This window comes from Lipophrys pholis (assembly GCF_963383615.2).
Source record: "Lipophrys pholis genome assembly, chromosome: 8".
NCBI classification, from domain to species: Eukaryota; Metazoa; Chordata; class Actinopteri; order Blenniiformes; family Blenniidae; genus Lipophrys; species Lipophrys pholis.
Genome location: NC_137630.1, coordinates 15,969,812 through 15,985,038, shown reverse-complemented (window position 1 = coordinate 15,985,038; position 15,227 = coordinate 15,969,812). Strand labels below are relative to the sequence as shown.

At 42.3% G+C, this 15,227-nt stretch overlaps 1 protein-coding gene across 1 annotated transcript in view; it reads left to right on the top strand.

Moving 5' to 3' along the window:
* Positions 1–15,227, top strand: part of magi3a (membrane associated guanylate kinase, WW and PDZ domain containing 3a) — a 122,507-nt gene that overhangs the window by 90,859 nt on the left and 16,421 nt on the right. Inside the window, exons 4-9 of the mRNA XM_080469128.1 lie at positions 1,383–1,589; positions 4,275–4,437; positions 5,311–5,390; positions 6,108–6,165; positions 8,652–8,758; positions 13,466–13,666. Coding sequence (XP_080325254.1) covers positions 1,383–1,589; positions 4,275–4,437; positions 5,311–5,390; positions 6,108–6,165; positions 8,652–8,758; positions 13,466–13,666 — 816 coding nt within the window. The remainder of the gene's footprint in view (positions 1–1,382; positions 1,590–4,274; positions 4,438–5,310; positions 5,391–6,107; positions 6,166–8,651; positions 8,759–13,465; positions 13,667–15,227) is intronic.

The following is a 15,227-nucleotide window of genomic DNA, read 5'->3' as shown; positions in this document are numbered from 1 at the left end:
TTTATTTTTTTTATTTACCGCATTACTCTCCCCCTGCTGTGATTGTTATTGTTGTATTGTAGTTTGTTGTTTTATGTCGCTACCACTGGCCTGCTAGGGGATTGAAGTTGGAAATTAGTTGTGGCTATAAATTTGCATATCTGCATGCATATGTTCATTAATATGCAAATTTCATTTAATGAATAAGGAAAGCAAAATCAATCTTAATCTGGGCTGCGAGGGATCATCCCTTTGTTTACAACTTCTTGCTAGATCAGATTTATGGGAATATGAGTCAGTTCTGTTGGTAATGATGGGACCCAGCGGGAAGATGCACAAACCTTTAAGACAACAGAACCCTCGTTAAATTATATTGTTTTATTTAACTAATACTTTATTGCAACTTTCGTCTTGATTACCACAGTTTAAAGTGCTTCACAGATATCGGATGTGGATTTGATGAAACTGAACAAGTCAGGATTACTGTTTAAAAGAAGTGGAATATTGCTAACGATTAAAAAAAAAAACGCTATAAAAGAATTTAATATTGACAAAAGAAAGGGGGTGAGTCATAATTAAATTATAAAATAACAATGAACAGTTTGTTTGAATACATGTGCCTTTTCTGTTTTTTATTAAAAGACAAACTGAAGCACATTCAAGCAGTTTTAGGACTTTTGGCCATAAATCCTCAGGCAAATGTTCCAACATCTTGGTGGGTAAAAGTGTTTGGGACGACATTTTGGGGACCACAACTCAAGGGGTGTCCATAGTTCATGTATTCTGTGTCAAATATAGATGAATTGCTTTAAATGCCAATAAATGAATCTTGTGAGCCAGCCTATAAAATGTATCTCTCGCTCTTCCCTTGGTTCTGGTTTGGGACTTGGGTTAATATATTTTGAACACGACAGTGAAAAGTGTGTGTTAACATTTCTGTGTCTCTTAGACAAATAGAAACGCCGTGGCAACATTTTTTTAAATCAGTAAAACCTAGTCTCAGAAAGACGGGTACATGAGCTTCAAAGTTGAAATCTCACTTTGTTCCCAACACTATGGTTATCCCAGATGTGATTTGTGGTCTTTGAAGACTTGTAAACATGACACACCAGCATCTTCTCTCAGGCGACGTGAATCCTTCCTGATCCAGTATCAACAAAGTGCTTTTGTGTTTTTTTTTTTGTTTCATTCTGTGATCCAATACAATACCATGAGAGACTGGTATTTCTTTCCAACATTTTCTTTGTATGACTGTCTTTGTGGATTGTACTAATCACGCCTGAAGAACTGTATTTCACTAAAAACCATGGTTTTCCAGAAATGTCCCACTCTTCTGTGTATTGAATTACGCGCATAATTTCCCCCCCCCCCCCCAAAAAAATGCCTCCTGTTATTTTTTGCAGGCAACTACTACGGTACCCCGAAGCCCCCTGCAGAGCCCAGCCCAGTCCAGCCAGACTTAGTGGACCAGGTTCTATTTGATGAGGAATTTGACTCTGAGGTGCAACGAAAACGCACAACGTCAGTCAGTAAAATGGATAGAAAAGACAGCGCCGCACCAGAGGAGGAGGAGGAAGAAGAGAGGCCTCCGATGGTCAACGGTCTGGCAGGTGAGAGGCTCCCCCGTCTTCCAATTCTTATTCCTTCCACAGTTTTTACCTGTCGCTGGCTTATAGCTGTCCTCAACTACTCTCTAGCGCTTGTCTCCTATTTATACCGCTGCATTTGTTTTCTTTCCTTCATGTTTTTTTTGGTTTGTTTTTCCCCAAAGCAGTTCATTATATTATTCTCTAAATGCAAAGCAGCGGGACCTTTTTTCGTTCTTCCTTATCACTCTTGTCTCCAAACAAACATCCTCAAGATTAGCTGTTCAGCATGCAAGGTCAGCGCTAAATCACAGCCCTGCAACGTCGAGCTATAACGAAACCGGGTCTGAGATCAATAGATGCAATCCTTCAGTGAGAAAGATACACTTTGTCCTGGTTTCATTCCTCCACATAAATCTGTGAGGAAGAAACAGCTGATATTGAATGGTCCTCATTTTGAACGTAATTAGCCATCTCAAACTACTGCGTCATTATGAAACCCTATAAAATAACTCAGAATTGTGTGCTAACATGTTATCTAATAAGTATTCGGATAAGGAAAATGTAATTTGTGATGCAATCCACCCACTTTGAACTGAACTAGCTGAACTAAGTGGCAGCTTCTGGCTCTTGCAGCTGCTGCAAGTCTCTTTCTTCAGTCCTATTATCTGTCATTCCTTCAGTGACTGGCATCGGCATGTAGCACAGCCTGGGCTGAAGTGGGATCGCAATGCTTATATGGCCAAAATACCCCGATTCATCAGTGTGATCTGTATTTAATATCGGCTTCCTTCAGTGTCAAGCTGAAGTTCTTGACTGACAGCTGCATCTTATGTTCGGTTTCGATCATTTCCAACTTTGTTAAAGTAAAGTGCCAATGACAGCATATGATATGACAACAGATAGGCCAACATCTGGAAGGCACCTGCCGCCAATTGTGCAGTGGCCAAAAAGGTTTAGCACAATGCAAAAAGCTACAAGAGTAATGAGAAAGCAACAGCACAAACAGAGGGCTGTTTCAGTGAACCCGGATGCCGAGAGTTTGTTTTCACCGGCGACGCCGGCGTATGACAGAATGTTTTGACGGGAAAGTTTAACAAGATTGTTTGAGAAGTGAACCAGATAAATGTGTAATGTGTCATCCTGTACTTCATAAATGATGTTCCCAAGTGTGTTCTTGTTAAACTTGTTGTCAAAACATTTTATCAGTCCATCAACAAAAACAATTCTTCAACAGTCCAATCTTCTATAACAGCTCGCGCACTTCAGTTGTGGTTTTTGGACTGATCTTGCAGCTTCTGCATTGTGATGTTCTGACTTTATAGGCTACTATACCTTGTTGCATACTACATGTTTGTGCGTTTAAACCTTTTTTTTGTGTGTCTTTAAATTGATTTGTACTAGGACCTCTTCTATTCACCCATGTTTTGGGACTGAAGTCCACAGAAAGTGCCCCTCCGTTGGCTGATTACATACTATTTGGGTGCATTGCAGCATATAAGAGCAGTTGAGGGTGAAAGGCCTTGCTCAGGGATGAACAGCAGCAACTCATCTGCAGTATCAATAGACTGCTTGGAATGAATTATCCATCTAAAAGTAAAGAAGTAAAAAATTGGCAGAGAGCGACGTTATCTCTGGATGGCAATGGGGCACCAAGCCAAAAAAAACACACTTTGTAGATGAATGTCAATCCAAATTGTCAAGCTCATGATTTGTCTCAATGCAATTTCAGTTTATCGTACTTCTATCAGATGCTTTGGAAGTCTAAAGTGATGAGGCGATCCACCAAAAGGAAAAAGCATCACTCATATTTCTTTACTTTTTTTGCATCATTTTCTATTTTTTTGGGGGGCATTCTCATATGTTTGTTAGATTGGACTTACATGCCCACATTTGATATAATTTAGTATACATTTACCTCCAGGCACAAAAGGTGTCTGTAACTACGAAATAGTGTCTATATATAATGATTTCTATGGACTTTACTAGCACAGAAATCTGTTTCCATCAAAACAAAGAGGCGCCACTTTTACCCGAAAAGGCTTTTGACTTCTTCCAGTCAACATCTGTCACTTTCTGTTGCTACCGTTCAATTACTCCAGCTAAACAGGGGTGCGCGTTCGATGCTGTGATGGGTCACAAAAAACTCAGATGAAAACCTGCAGATAAGAGCCTCATGCAGACCGGAAGATGCAAACACATTAAGATTAGACAAATGCGCACACACACACAGACACACACACACACACACACACACACACACACACACACACACACACAGTGCAGCAGTGTGATACTAATAGAGCTGTGATGCGGCGCTCCTGGCTGGGCTGAAGCATTGGTCAGCTCTGTCCTTGCCTGGGAGGCAGTTCCCAGTACATTGCTCCTGACATGCAAATCCTATGGCAATTGCTGCGCTTCCGTCCTCTTTCTGTGTACTCTCCCCGTCTCTCTCGCTCTCTCACTACCCCTTGCTCTCGTTTGGATGTAACCGTCCACCCAGTATACAGAGGAAGAGCAGCTCGAGCGGCGGCAGCAGCAGCAGCTGGGAGGAACAGGGAGAAATGCAAGGAGCCCAGAGGAGCTCCAATGGCGCCACAATCTCACCTCCTGTCTCCTTCTCCTTCTACCATCTCCCATACCCTTACACCCAACCTATCCCTATTTCTGTCTCTATGCCCTTATCTTTCTCTCCATGCCGGGCCACAGAGCACAAGGACAAGGCAGAGTGGAGGAAGACGGTGCCCAGCTACAACCAATCAGCCGGGGCCATGGACCTACGTGTGTGGAACACACAGGATGAAAGTCAGGAGCCCCTGCCTAAAAACTGGGAGATGGCCTACACAGAAACCGGCATGGTCTATTTCATTGAGTAAGTAGCCTTTTTACTGCGACTTCCCCGCCGTTATTTTAGTCACATTACACTCCCATTACATCAGCGTTGTGCTAATCTCACTCCTTGTACTCACTCCATGTTTTTTCCCCCGCCACGGTAAGCCAAATGTGTTGAAAGTTCTGGCAGCGGCTCCTCTCTGCTCTCCGTCCAGCAGCGCATTCCTCGGCACTGTATCGAGCCAGGTGCTGGACATAGAAAGCATGTGTACGCTCAGCCATGACAGTTGTGTTGGTGTCAATTAGAGTTTTGTTGGGGTTTTTTTTCCTTCCCTTTTATTTCCCGTCTTGTTTGATGTCAGGTTCGTTGGCTGGTACTAAAAGCAGCAGGCCTGCATTGTTTACCTGGCCTGTTAGAGTGGCAAGCAGTCAATGCTGAGCTGCTGAGGGAGCCAGGTTCTGCTGCGTGCAGCTAAATCAATAGCTCATTCTGCCTGTAAGAGAAACAACAGGCTAAATGGAGCTCAACACCCCCTGACCTGCTCTTTCAGTTCGGCTCTTTAGGATCTCTGCAACTGCTCATTCTTTTCTCTTTGTGGTCCTCCTCCAATGTGTCCCATTCCCTCTCTTTCTGTCTCCTTTTTTCCCTCCTCGAACATCAAAGTGTCCCCTGAGCTCTGTTAAACGTTAACAAAACTGTCTTTAATAAGCCATTTGATCCCTAAAGATTACACGGTCGGCACAATCCTGTTTTTATGGTTCTGTGTTTGTTTCCGAGACATGAGAAAATGAGTGAAGTGACTCCCAAGAGCTTCCTGTACTAACACACAAAGTTTCACTTTTTTTTTTTTTTTTTTTTTAAATAAATAAATGTCTTCTGTGCCTAAAGCCCTGTCTCCTTTTTGGATTTCAGTCACAACAGTAAGACCACGACTTGGCTGGACCCCCGTCTTGCCAAGAAAGCCAAGCCTCCTGAGAAATGTGAGGAAGGAGGTGAGACACTATCTGCAGATAACTGTGTGGTTGTGACATTTGGACTGACACTTGGATCCCTCAGCCTCACACATATAACCTCCTTTTCTACTAGCAATTTCTTTTTTTTTTTCAACTCCCTGCTGTAAAGAGCAGTGCTTCCCCCCGCCTGCCTCTCTGAAGGGGGTGCTGGCAAACAGACGGCGATTGAACAGCTGAGTGGTGCCGGTCACAGTCATGCCTGTGACACAGCACAAACCCCCCAGACTCCAGCCTGCCCCTCTTCTCCTAATGGCTTTGTGGACACATGCAGGGAGCTCATCAGAGCAGCATCGCTCAAAAGGCAATTTTCTATGGCCCCTCTTGCGTAAAGATCTCCTCTGCGCTGCATGTGTTTGTCACAGAGCAGTAAAAACTCAAGATGTTGCACACACACTCATCCCGTTGGGGGAAAAAAAAAAAAAAAAGCCTCTTGTTATTTTTTTCCCAGGAAGATGCATTAGGACTCTCAGCAATTCCTACCTCTCGCTCTTCCTTCTCCTAAGTGTGCACCAGCTCCTAAACACATGGTGACAAATAAAGGCAGGCCTCATGTTCTGCGGGTGTAGCTAAGCGTGCTGTGTGAAGCCGTCAGTCAAAGCACCGCACCTCATTGCATGTGTCCAATTGTCCGTGTAGTTCCTCAGCAGTATCCTAAGTGATTTCTGTCTCCTTTTTGCTGTCTGTTCCTCCCTCTAGAGTTGCCCTACGGCTGGGAGAAGATTGAGGATCCCCAGTACGGCACCTACTATGTGGAGTGAGTGAACTTCTCTCGAAGGCTGTAATTAGTGGTCGATGTTGGGGAAATGGCACGCTCACAGTTTGCTGAAGGGATGATCCAGAAGATTCAATCGGGATTTCAATGTGTATCTTTGTTTCGCTAAATAACTTTTTTCAGAGGACTTAAATTTTGGGGGTTAAATGTACACATGTTCTGCATCCTAAAATGGTTCAGCAGAATCCCAAAAGGACAGGAATATTAAATGTGGCCCCGGTTCTCAGGGGGCCTCTCCAGCTTGTGACCGCGGTATATTATGCTTTTGTCCCCACAGTAGTTTCCCACAGTCCTGCAGAGAGCAATTATGTGAGTCGAGCATCAGTAGTGGGTTACATGTGAAAGAGAAAATACAGTGAAGACCACAGACAATGAATGTTTAGGGGTCCCTGGGGGGAAAAACAAGGGTGAGATTCCTTTCTGATCAAGAGTGTAAACAAGAGCACAATGTGTCATTTTAGTCCCATTACTGTGGACAAAGACGGAGAGACCTGGAGGCGGGGGTGTGGGGGGGGAAAGAATCATTGCGCCTGTTTATGCAAGAGGGTCATTGAGAGGCTGCCTCTCTTCTGTCTCTTTCATTTTTAATTTTTTTTCCCCGGAGAAAAATGTATCGAGAATGAACGACTGAATACGACGACGTGACACAAAGTCTCATTATTTGCACAAAACTTGAGGTGTGGCAATCGGGGAGGGGAAAGTGAGACGCTGCAAAAGAGGAAATGAAAGAGTGGAAATGAAAGAATGGGGAATGTTTATCTCTTCCGACTTAATGGGGAGGGTATCTCTGTGCATGAGTCATACACAGCCAGAGTGCAGAGTGCTTTTTGTTAAATGCGCACACACACACACACGCACGCACGCACGCACGCACACACACACACACACACACACACACACACACACACACACACACTGACACGCACATATACATCAGTGTCTCTGTGTGTGGCTGATTCACCGTGCAGCATCAATGCGTTTTGTCTTCCCAAGGTGCTGCCATGACCGGGATTTACAACCGTTAAAGCTCATTATGCAGATGAGCTAACTCTCTCTGGTACCACCTAACCATGTAGGGACATTTTTCTCATATTTCAGCACACAGGTGCGACTTTGATTTTTCTTTTCATTCTGCAGTTCATTTTCTTCTAAATAGTGCCACATCAAGCATAAGACAAATTACAAAACAAAGCCAATTGCAAAATGTAAACCTAGTAAAACATTTCGAATGCCTAAAAAGTAATCGTAATAGGTTGACGTTATTAAATGAAGTAAGTTTCCAATAAGTAATTATTGATAAATATTATCTTTAACAATGATGATCTGCCTTTCATTTATTAATAAATCTTTTATATTAGTTTTCAAAAGTCAGTTATGTAGAGAGCTGGAGCAGATTGTGGGTGAATGCAGGGTACGATCTGCAGGGTAATAACCTTCATTCATATACCAATACATTTTTCAAGCAAAAAAAAATCAATGATACTGTAATTTCATCTAAAAAAATTATTTCACTTGATCACTGGTCCAAGTTTCTCCCGAGTCCAGGTTTGATCAGCAGCTACCAGAAGCCCTTAGGTAAAGTTATTATGGTTTAATTATTCAACTACTTATTCAATTCAAGGAATCACTTACTTTCTTCTAACAGCACATCGCATGATTTCATGGATACATTAATAAAGACATGAAGTACAGTTGTTGTGTCATAAGGATTCAGCATATTGTGACGTACATGTAGATCGATCACATTTTCTGGTCGATTAAAGCAGAAAATACATCCATTTGGAGAAATGTGGGGTCCAATATCTCACCAAAGGAAACTTGAACATCAGGACCACCAACATTGATAGATGTCATCACTGAGCCACAGTGGGACAGCATTGCTGTTTATTTAAAAAAATAATAATTTAGGCAAAAACGACCTACTCTGCATGTGTACATATAGAAAAGGGGCACATTTGAGTCGTTTAGAAGTTTATTAAATCTTTTGATCCTGGGAATATAATGTACCAAATATATTTTCCCCACTATCATAATGACAAGCACTTACTCAGTCTCATGATATCTGTCATATTTAGTCACACTTTCACCTTGTCAACACATGTACCACCTCTGACACAGACAGGTTTGGGTCTGTGGTTCACACACTGTATTAAAACGGCCCCCAGTTTGTGTGGCACGCTGTCCATCCGGCATTGAGTCTGTCACACGCAGCTGGCGTAGTCAAATCGCAGGTTTGCATGACAGGAAAAGAACCGCATCGACACTGTGTTGACTGGGAAGAACACAGATGTGTAAGAAAACACAAACATTAACTGGCACCCTGTGTGTGATTAACCGACATCGGGAACTCGGCACAAGATAAAATGCGATCGTGTCATACCGGCATAAAAACTCCTTTGATATGCACATTCAAATCATCAGCTGGTTACAGTTCTTGCTCACTTCATGTTTCTCTCTCCTCTGTGCAGCCACATCAACCAGAAGACCCAGTTTGAGAATCCAGTGATGGAAGCGAAGAGGAGGATGAGTGTGGACACGCCCACCACAGTCTCACCGCCAGCAGCCACACCCTCAGGTAACCCCCCCCCCCCTCACCCCCCCCCCACAAAAAATAAAAAAAACTAAACAAAAAAACAACCTCAACAAAGCCATGTGGTTTACAAGTCATGAATAGAGAGAAATCAAAACGTCACTTCCCGTTTATCATTATTTGAAGACTTCTTTCTCATCAAGAAGCCGCAGGGTGCAAAGAGAGAATAACTTTCAGAAGAGTTGGTAGATTTCCCGAATCATCAAATCATCAGTTTGTTCAATTATGTAAATACGTTTTTAGAAGAGTGACACATGAGTGTTGGGATGAGAGTTTTATATTTTTCTTGCACAAAATTCAGCCAGTGATGTCTCACAGCAAGAATATAACAGTCCAATTCTAGACTTGGGATTTTTTTTTCTTTTATTTTGCATATTCCCCCTGAGCATACGTGGGTTCTTTTTAGGAGAAATCCAGTTGCTTTGTGAATTGTGGATAAATGTGAAGTTGGATAAAATGGTTTAATAGTTTTCAATTATTCACATTGAGATTGTGTTCATGATTTTATCTGTTTGTTTGTGAGTTGTATCAGCACACATTTTGCATGTTTTCATGACATATATCATGTTTGCTTCCACAACAATGATCTCTATCAAGGTGAGATGTGCTCGTGGGATTATTCTGGTGGTATTTTTCCTCAGCAGACCGCTCGAGTACGGGAGTAAGAATTAATCTGATCAAGCACACACTTTGTTGGGGAGAATTGGGGTTCACGTGGCAGCCGTCACACTCACACAAATGAGCGGCACAAACTAAATTGAAAATTCCTAAATGTCATTAGTCTGAAAGTTTGGAAAGTTAATTGCGACCGATCATAAGTGCAATAGAAACAAGATGATTTTCTGTAGATTTGCTCCTTTGAGGGAAGATAAAAGCACTAAGTGGCATATGATTAAATCTTTTTAGTATTCAGGGTTTTTAGAGATGATCCATTTAGAGGGATAAAGCGCACATTGTTGTTTTAATACATCTTTTTTTTAAGTGTTGTTGTCTTGTCCTTTGGGTAAAAATCCCGATGGACAATGTTTTCAAAACAATTAAACGCGTCGTCTTTTAGACGAACTTTGAAAACCTTTGCTAGGCCATTTATCTCACCACCATCAAGTTGAAAATGTCGATTCCTCCCTGATTTTGGCTCATGATTAAAAGCCTGCAAAACAAGCGAGAGTCCCAGTGGACTGATCTATACTTTGTAGTTAGTACTAATTACTAAATGTTATCTGACCAGCTTTAAACACAGAATATTTACAGTCTTACAGTCTTACAAAGGCCCGAGCATGATTACACTCTCGTTAGTTTTGTTAGGTTTCTCTTCTCGTTGCTGGTATTACGTTACAGAGAAGGTAATCTGTTCCAGCAATGCACTGCTGGGATTAATTAGCCATCCTGCATACGGTCCCTTAATTGACCAACTTTTGATTTAAAAAGAATGGTTTCTTTAATATAAAAAAGGAATATTCGTCATAGTTAAAGTAGCAATCATTGCTTTCAACAATAGAACTCGCCATACCTAAAGCCAGTACATTTTGCATCCCCTCCGAGATGCGGTGTGGCTGACAGTGTTGTTAAGATGCATGTTCCAGTTTTATAGTTTTACTTTTTGTTCAGTGGAGACAAAAATACTCTGTGGTAGTGCATTAGCTGTGTTAGCCAAACACCGGGCCACGTTTTATCATCTCCTTCATGCTCAGATGTCTGTCTGGAAGATGCTCTAATAGGTGACAGGCTTCTGATAAACAGCCCGTAGCCTCTGAAGCAACGATATTCAATTTGAATAATGGAACAGCGCTTCACTGGGCGGCAGAATTCATTTTGACAAGTAGATATGAAATAGGGGAGGGCGCTGAGGTCTCTTTGAAAATGCTTTTGCCCCAGTCACTCACTGCAGTTAGAAGATCTCTTTAGAACACAGGAAGGGACTGAGAGTCGGGAGACGGCAAAGGAGAAGGAGGTGACTGAGTTGAAAGTGACTTATGATCATAAATTGCATCTCCGCTGGGTCATCTCTGCATCATCTGCCACCTGTGGTGAATGCTGCCACTTGACGGGTCTAATCGCCGACTCCTCAATAGATGCAAAGACCTTAGAAGCGGCTTCCCCGTGTTGTCATAAAATGAGTCGGAATTATTAAACCGTTCCATGTGTGCATACGAAAAGCACAAGCACATTAGTATTCAAAGTGGCCTCCGTGTTTCAGACACCCGTTGGACAGAACTGTCTGCCTCACTCTGTTGCACGCCGAGCCCACCTCCCACAGCTGAGCCTCTGCAGTCTGCGGATGATATTGCCTCCGTGTACCACCGCCTCCAGCTTCCACTGCCTCCCCATGTGCCCATTCGGCACCTTCCCACCCTTGTTAATGAGAATTAATGGCCAGTGGTCTTGCGCAAGTGTGCGGACGTGCGTGAGGTGGCTTCTAAACACTGTTTTGACAAGGCTGGCTAGCCTGACCTCCCAGACAATGCCGCAGAGCACAGAAGCAGAGCGCAGCACTCTGCTCAGCCATAATTACAGCACTGACAATCCTGTCAGACATTTCATATAATCACTTCACCCCTGAGAAAACAGACTGTCCCTTTGTGGCCCACAGCTTAATCAAGACCATGTAAACATGGCTTTCGTGCGTATAGCCCCCTCCTCGCTCCACTCACCGGGCTTTCTTCACAATTCTGTCAATGTTGTTTTCATGGCGATCATGCAAGAGGCTATGTTAACAATCTCTTGAAAATAATTTGGTGTATTGAGGGGCCGGCATCTGCCAAACAACATAATTACAACACATGGTCATGCTTTGAATTGCCATGAGGAATACTGCCTTTTACACCTGCCTGCACAACAGTAATTTGTGTTCTTGAAAATATGTTGCAACACTGGAATGCAATGTTAATCATACTTGGCATGATCATGATTTTTTTTTATTTTTTTGGTTTGTTGGGTTTTTTTCCCCTACAGATTGGTCACGTTCATCTGCCAATTGCAATGCAATTATGCAAAACACAATCCCATGACACATTTAGAGTAGAGTAGGAGGCAGGAAGAGGAGGAGGAGGAGGAGCAGGAGAGGGGGGGGGGGGGGGGGGTTGGGGGGGGTATATCCATGCTCTCCCTAATGAGATTGATGTCCCACCATCTATCAGTGTGGGAACTGCCAGAGAAGAAGCCCAGCATATAACTCACAATCTCGTAGGCTCACACCACAGGGAAGGGGCAGTGCTAGGATTTAGTTAGAATTTCCCCCCCCCTCCCCGTTCAAGGCCAACTCTGTTTCTTTCTGTCTCTTTCCGTCTCATCATTCTTATCTTGCTCTCTTACTCACGCACGCACAGTCTAATATAATTCCATTTCTGTCTTCTATAAAGTTGCCCCATTTACACATCCTGCAGGCACCACAAAGAACATTCGCAATGAAAAGTTTACCTGGAAAATGTCAAGTGCATTTGAGGTTGGATTTATCACTGCAGTGAAGAGAATTGGTATAGACATTTTTACCCCCCCCCCCCCCCAAAAAAAAAAAACAGTTACAGATTTGGTTTGTGCGTGCGCGCTTATATCTATGCGTCAGCGTCTGTGCATGTGTGTGATTTGTTTGAGTTTGCCCTCACTTCTTGCGCGTTTCTAAGAGCGTTCATGTAATTACGAGCAGTGAGTGATGTGCTGTCAGACACGATGCCACTCAGTGAATGTTGTTATGATGGAGACAGATGGTAATTTATGAGCAAGCAGTTCAGTTTTTCTTCATATCCTCGGCTCATTTTCACATATAGGCACACGATTCAGTCCCTCATAAAAAAAAAAACAAAAAAAACAATCCCAGTCAATAAAGCTGTGAACTTTAAAAATGTTGCTTCTCATTTAATATATATATATATATATAAAAAAAAAAAGTTTGATACCCTAATGTTTATTGTTAAACAGCCTACTGTGTAATCTGTTCAATCATGTAAACAGCAGTTATTAACTGGTTTGTAGACAGAATATTTAGTCCATAAATCATCTATACCAGCCCAAAGATGTCAAACGCACTTTAATTTAAGAGCCACATTCAGGCGGGTTAGACCAGTGATTTAATTAGAACTTCATTACAATACATCATTTTTTACACTTTACAATAAAGGTCATCCTTTTGGGACAAATGTAATTCTTTGACTGGATTATTTTGGCCTGCAAGCTGCTTGTTTGACACCCCCTGATCTGTACCCTCTTTATCCAACTGGAAGCTGAGGCCTGCTAACAACGAGTGAAAGGCACGCATCAGCAAACACAAGCATATACAAGAAGAACATGCAAACTTATTATAATACACTACAAAAAGGGTAGCTCAAATATAAGATATAAACACCATATTCACAAAGAAAATTACTTAAAACTAGTGAAATGACTTGTCCATGGAGCAAGTAAATTTTACTGGATAAGATCTCTTGACATAAGATTTTTAAATCGAGATTTAAGATTTTACTGTAAAATCATGGACTGAAAATATATAAATAACTTTTAAGAAAAGACAAGTCAAATGATCTATCATGTCTTAAAATAAGATGTTAAAATCATGGCAAGTGTCCAATAACTGGCAGTATGCAAACTTGTATAGCTATAGTAAAGCTAAACCACTACACCATCGTGGAGCTCTTCAGCAAGGAAAACAACGTTTTCCCAATAACTTATTTCTCGTCTCCTTTTCCGCGCCATCTTCAGCAGAGGAGCCTGCGAAGGGAGTGCGGGGCTTCACCAGAGATCCGTCTCAGCTGCAGGGATCCATTCTGCAGACTGCACTCAGAAAAAGCCCCCAGGGCTTTGGGTTCACCATCATCGGAGGAGACCGACCCGATGAGTTCCTTCAGGTCAAAAACGTCCTTCCAGATGGGCCCGCTGCTCACGACAACAAAATTGCCTCAGGTAACTTTCCCCCCTCAGTCATAAAATGTATAAATGGGCACTCCTGTATCTGACAAGCATGTTGCTTTAGCACTTAGAGGGGAAGCATTGTACCATAATGTTGAGTTTTAACAGGCGAAACTGCCGGAAAGAGAAATCATAGACAAGTCAGCTTGTTGTTACTTGTAAAAAAAAAAAACTAAACATAATCCGGTGTCACATTGCACGGTTTACATGCGGACCGGAGTATTCACCTTGTGACATTCGAGCTTGGCATCGGCATACGTTTGGCACATAATGCAGTTTGTGTACCCTGGGTACACGCGAGCACATTCAGCGGAAAAACACACAGACCGGGCACCTCATTTTCAAAGTCACTTTGCTTAATCAAGGAAAGACAAATGTTTATTAGCTGTATTTAGAGGGGCGGATCTAAAAATAGGAGACCCGTCAATAATGCGCGTGTTCACTTTATGGGTGACACTCAGATTTTTATAAGCATCCATATATTAGGCATTTAATTGGCCTATATACTTGTCATTTTATGGCTGGAGGGTGACGAGGCTGCTTATCTGGAGAATGTGCATATTGAGTACAGTAGTCCGACATGGAAACACGTGTGCTGCATATACTAAATGAAAACCCTCGTGTAAATGGCTCAGTGAAACAGCTCCAATGAATACTACAACCACCAGCATGCTGTGATTAATGCCAAGTGCCTTATGATTAACGTTACTGTATTATTGATTGTCTAACCAGTGCAGGTGGTGAGAATCAGCATGTAAGTAGAACGGAGAGTAATTATTCTCAGTGTCTTATTTCCCTGGAGAAGGAGGGTAATTGACTTTACCAGGACTGTGATTAATTTTACCAGGTTTTAATAGCAAATAGGAGACTATAACAACTCTGCCGAAGATTTTCCGACTGCGGCAGCATTTATTTGTGCCAAAGCTTGTTTCAACTTTCTGATATTTCACGAACCTTTTTAGACGCGTAGGCTTTGGATAAGTCATTAGAACAATGCGTATTCTGTCTGAGGAGGCAGCACATATGGTATGTAGAGCTAATTTTCAAGAGTGAAACCTCGGCTGCGGGGAGAGTATTGATTGTGTAGGTGGGCTGGATCCTCCTCTGGGCTTTTCGCCAGCTCGCGAGTCAGCAATTCGGCTGGTTATCCAGGCCTCCGTTTCTTGGCCTGGCCAGGGGTGATGAGAGTCTACCCCCCTTGCGGGGAGATGAAAGGACGAAAAGAAAACAGCATCTCAACGATCTTATTCTTTTTCATGTTCCCTCACACTGTCCGTTCCTATCCTCCAGTCGTCCAAGAGGTTGGACAGAAATACAGAATCTTCTTGGGCAGTCTGCTTTCATAGTTTCCTCACTACAATGAGTCATAAGTGCGTCTTGTATTCTATAAACATTAGTAAACTTTAGTTGATAGCAAGATTCTGAATAGAAAAACATATTTGGGATCGTATTGAGTTTGATGTGTTTGAAGAAACTTTTTGAAATATTACTGGCAAAAACCGTCAGCAAGTGGCATTCTTTCGAAAACAGAAAAAAAAATAATAGTGTCTGACAT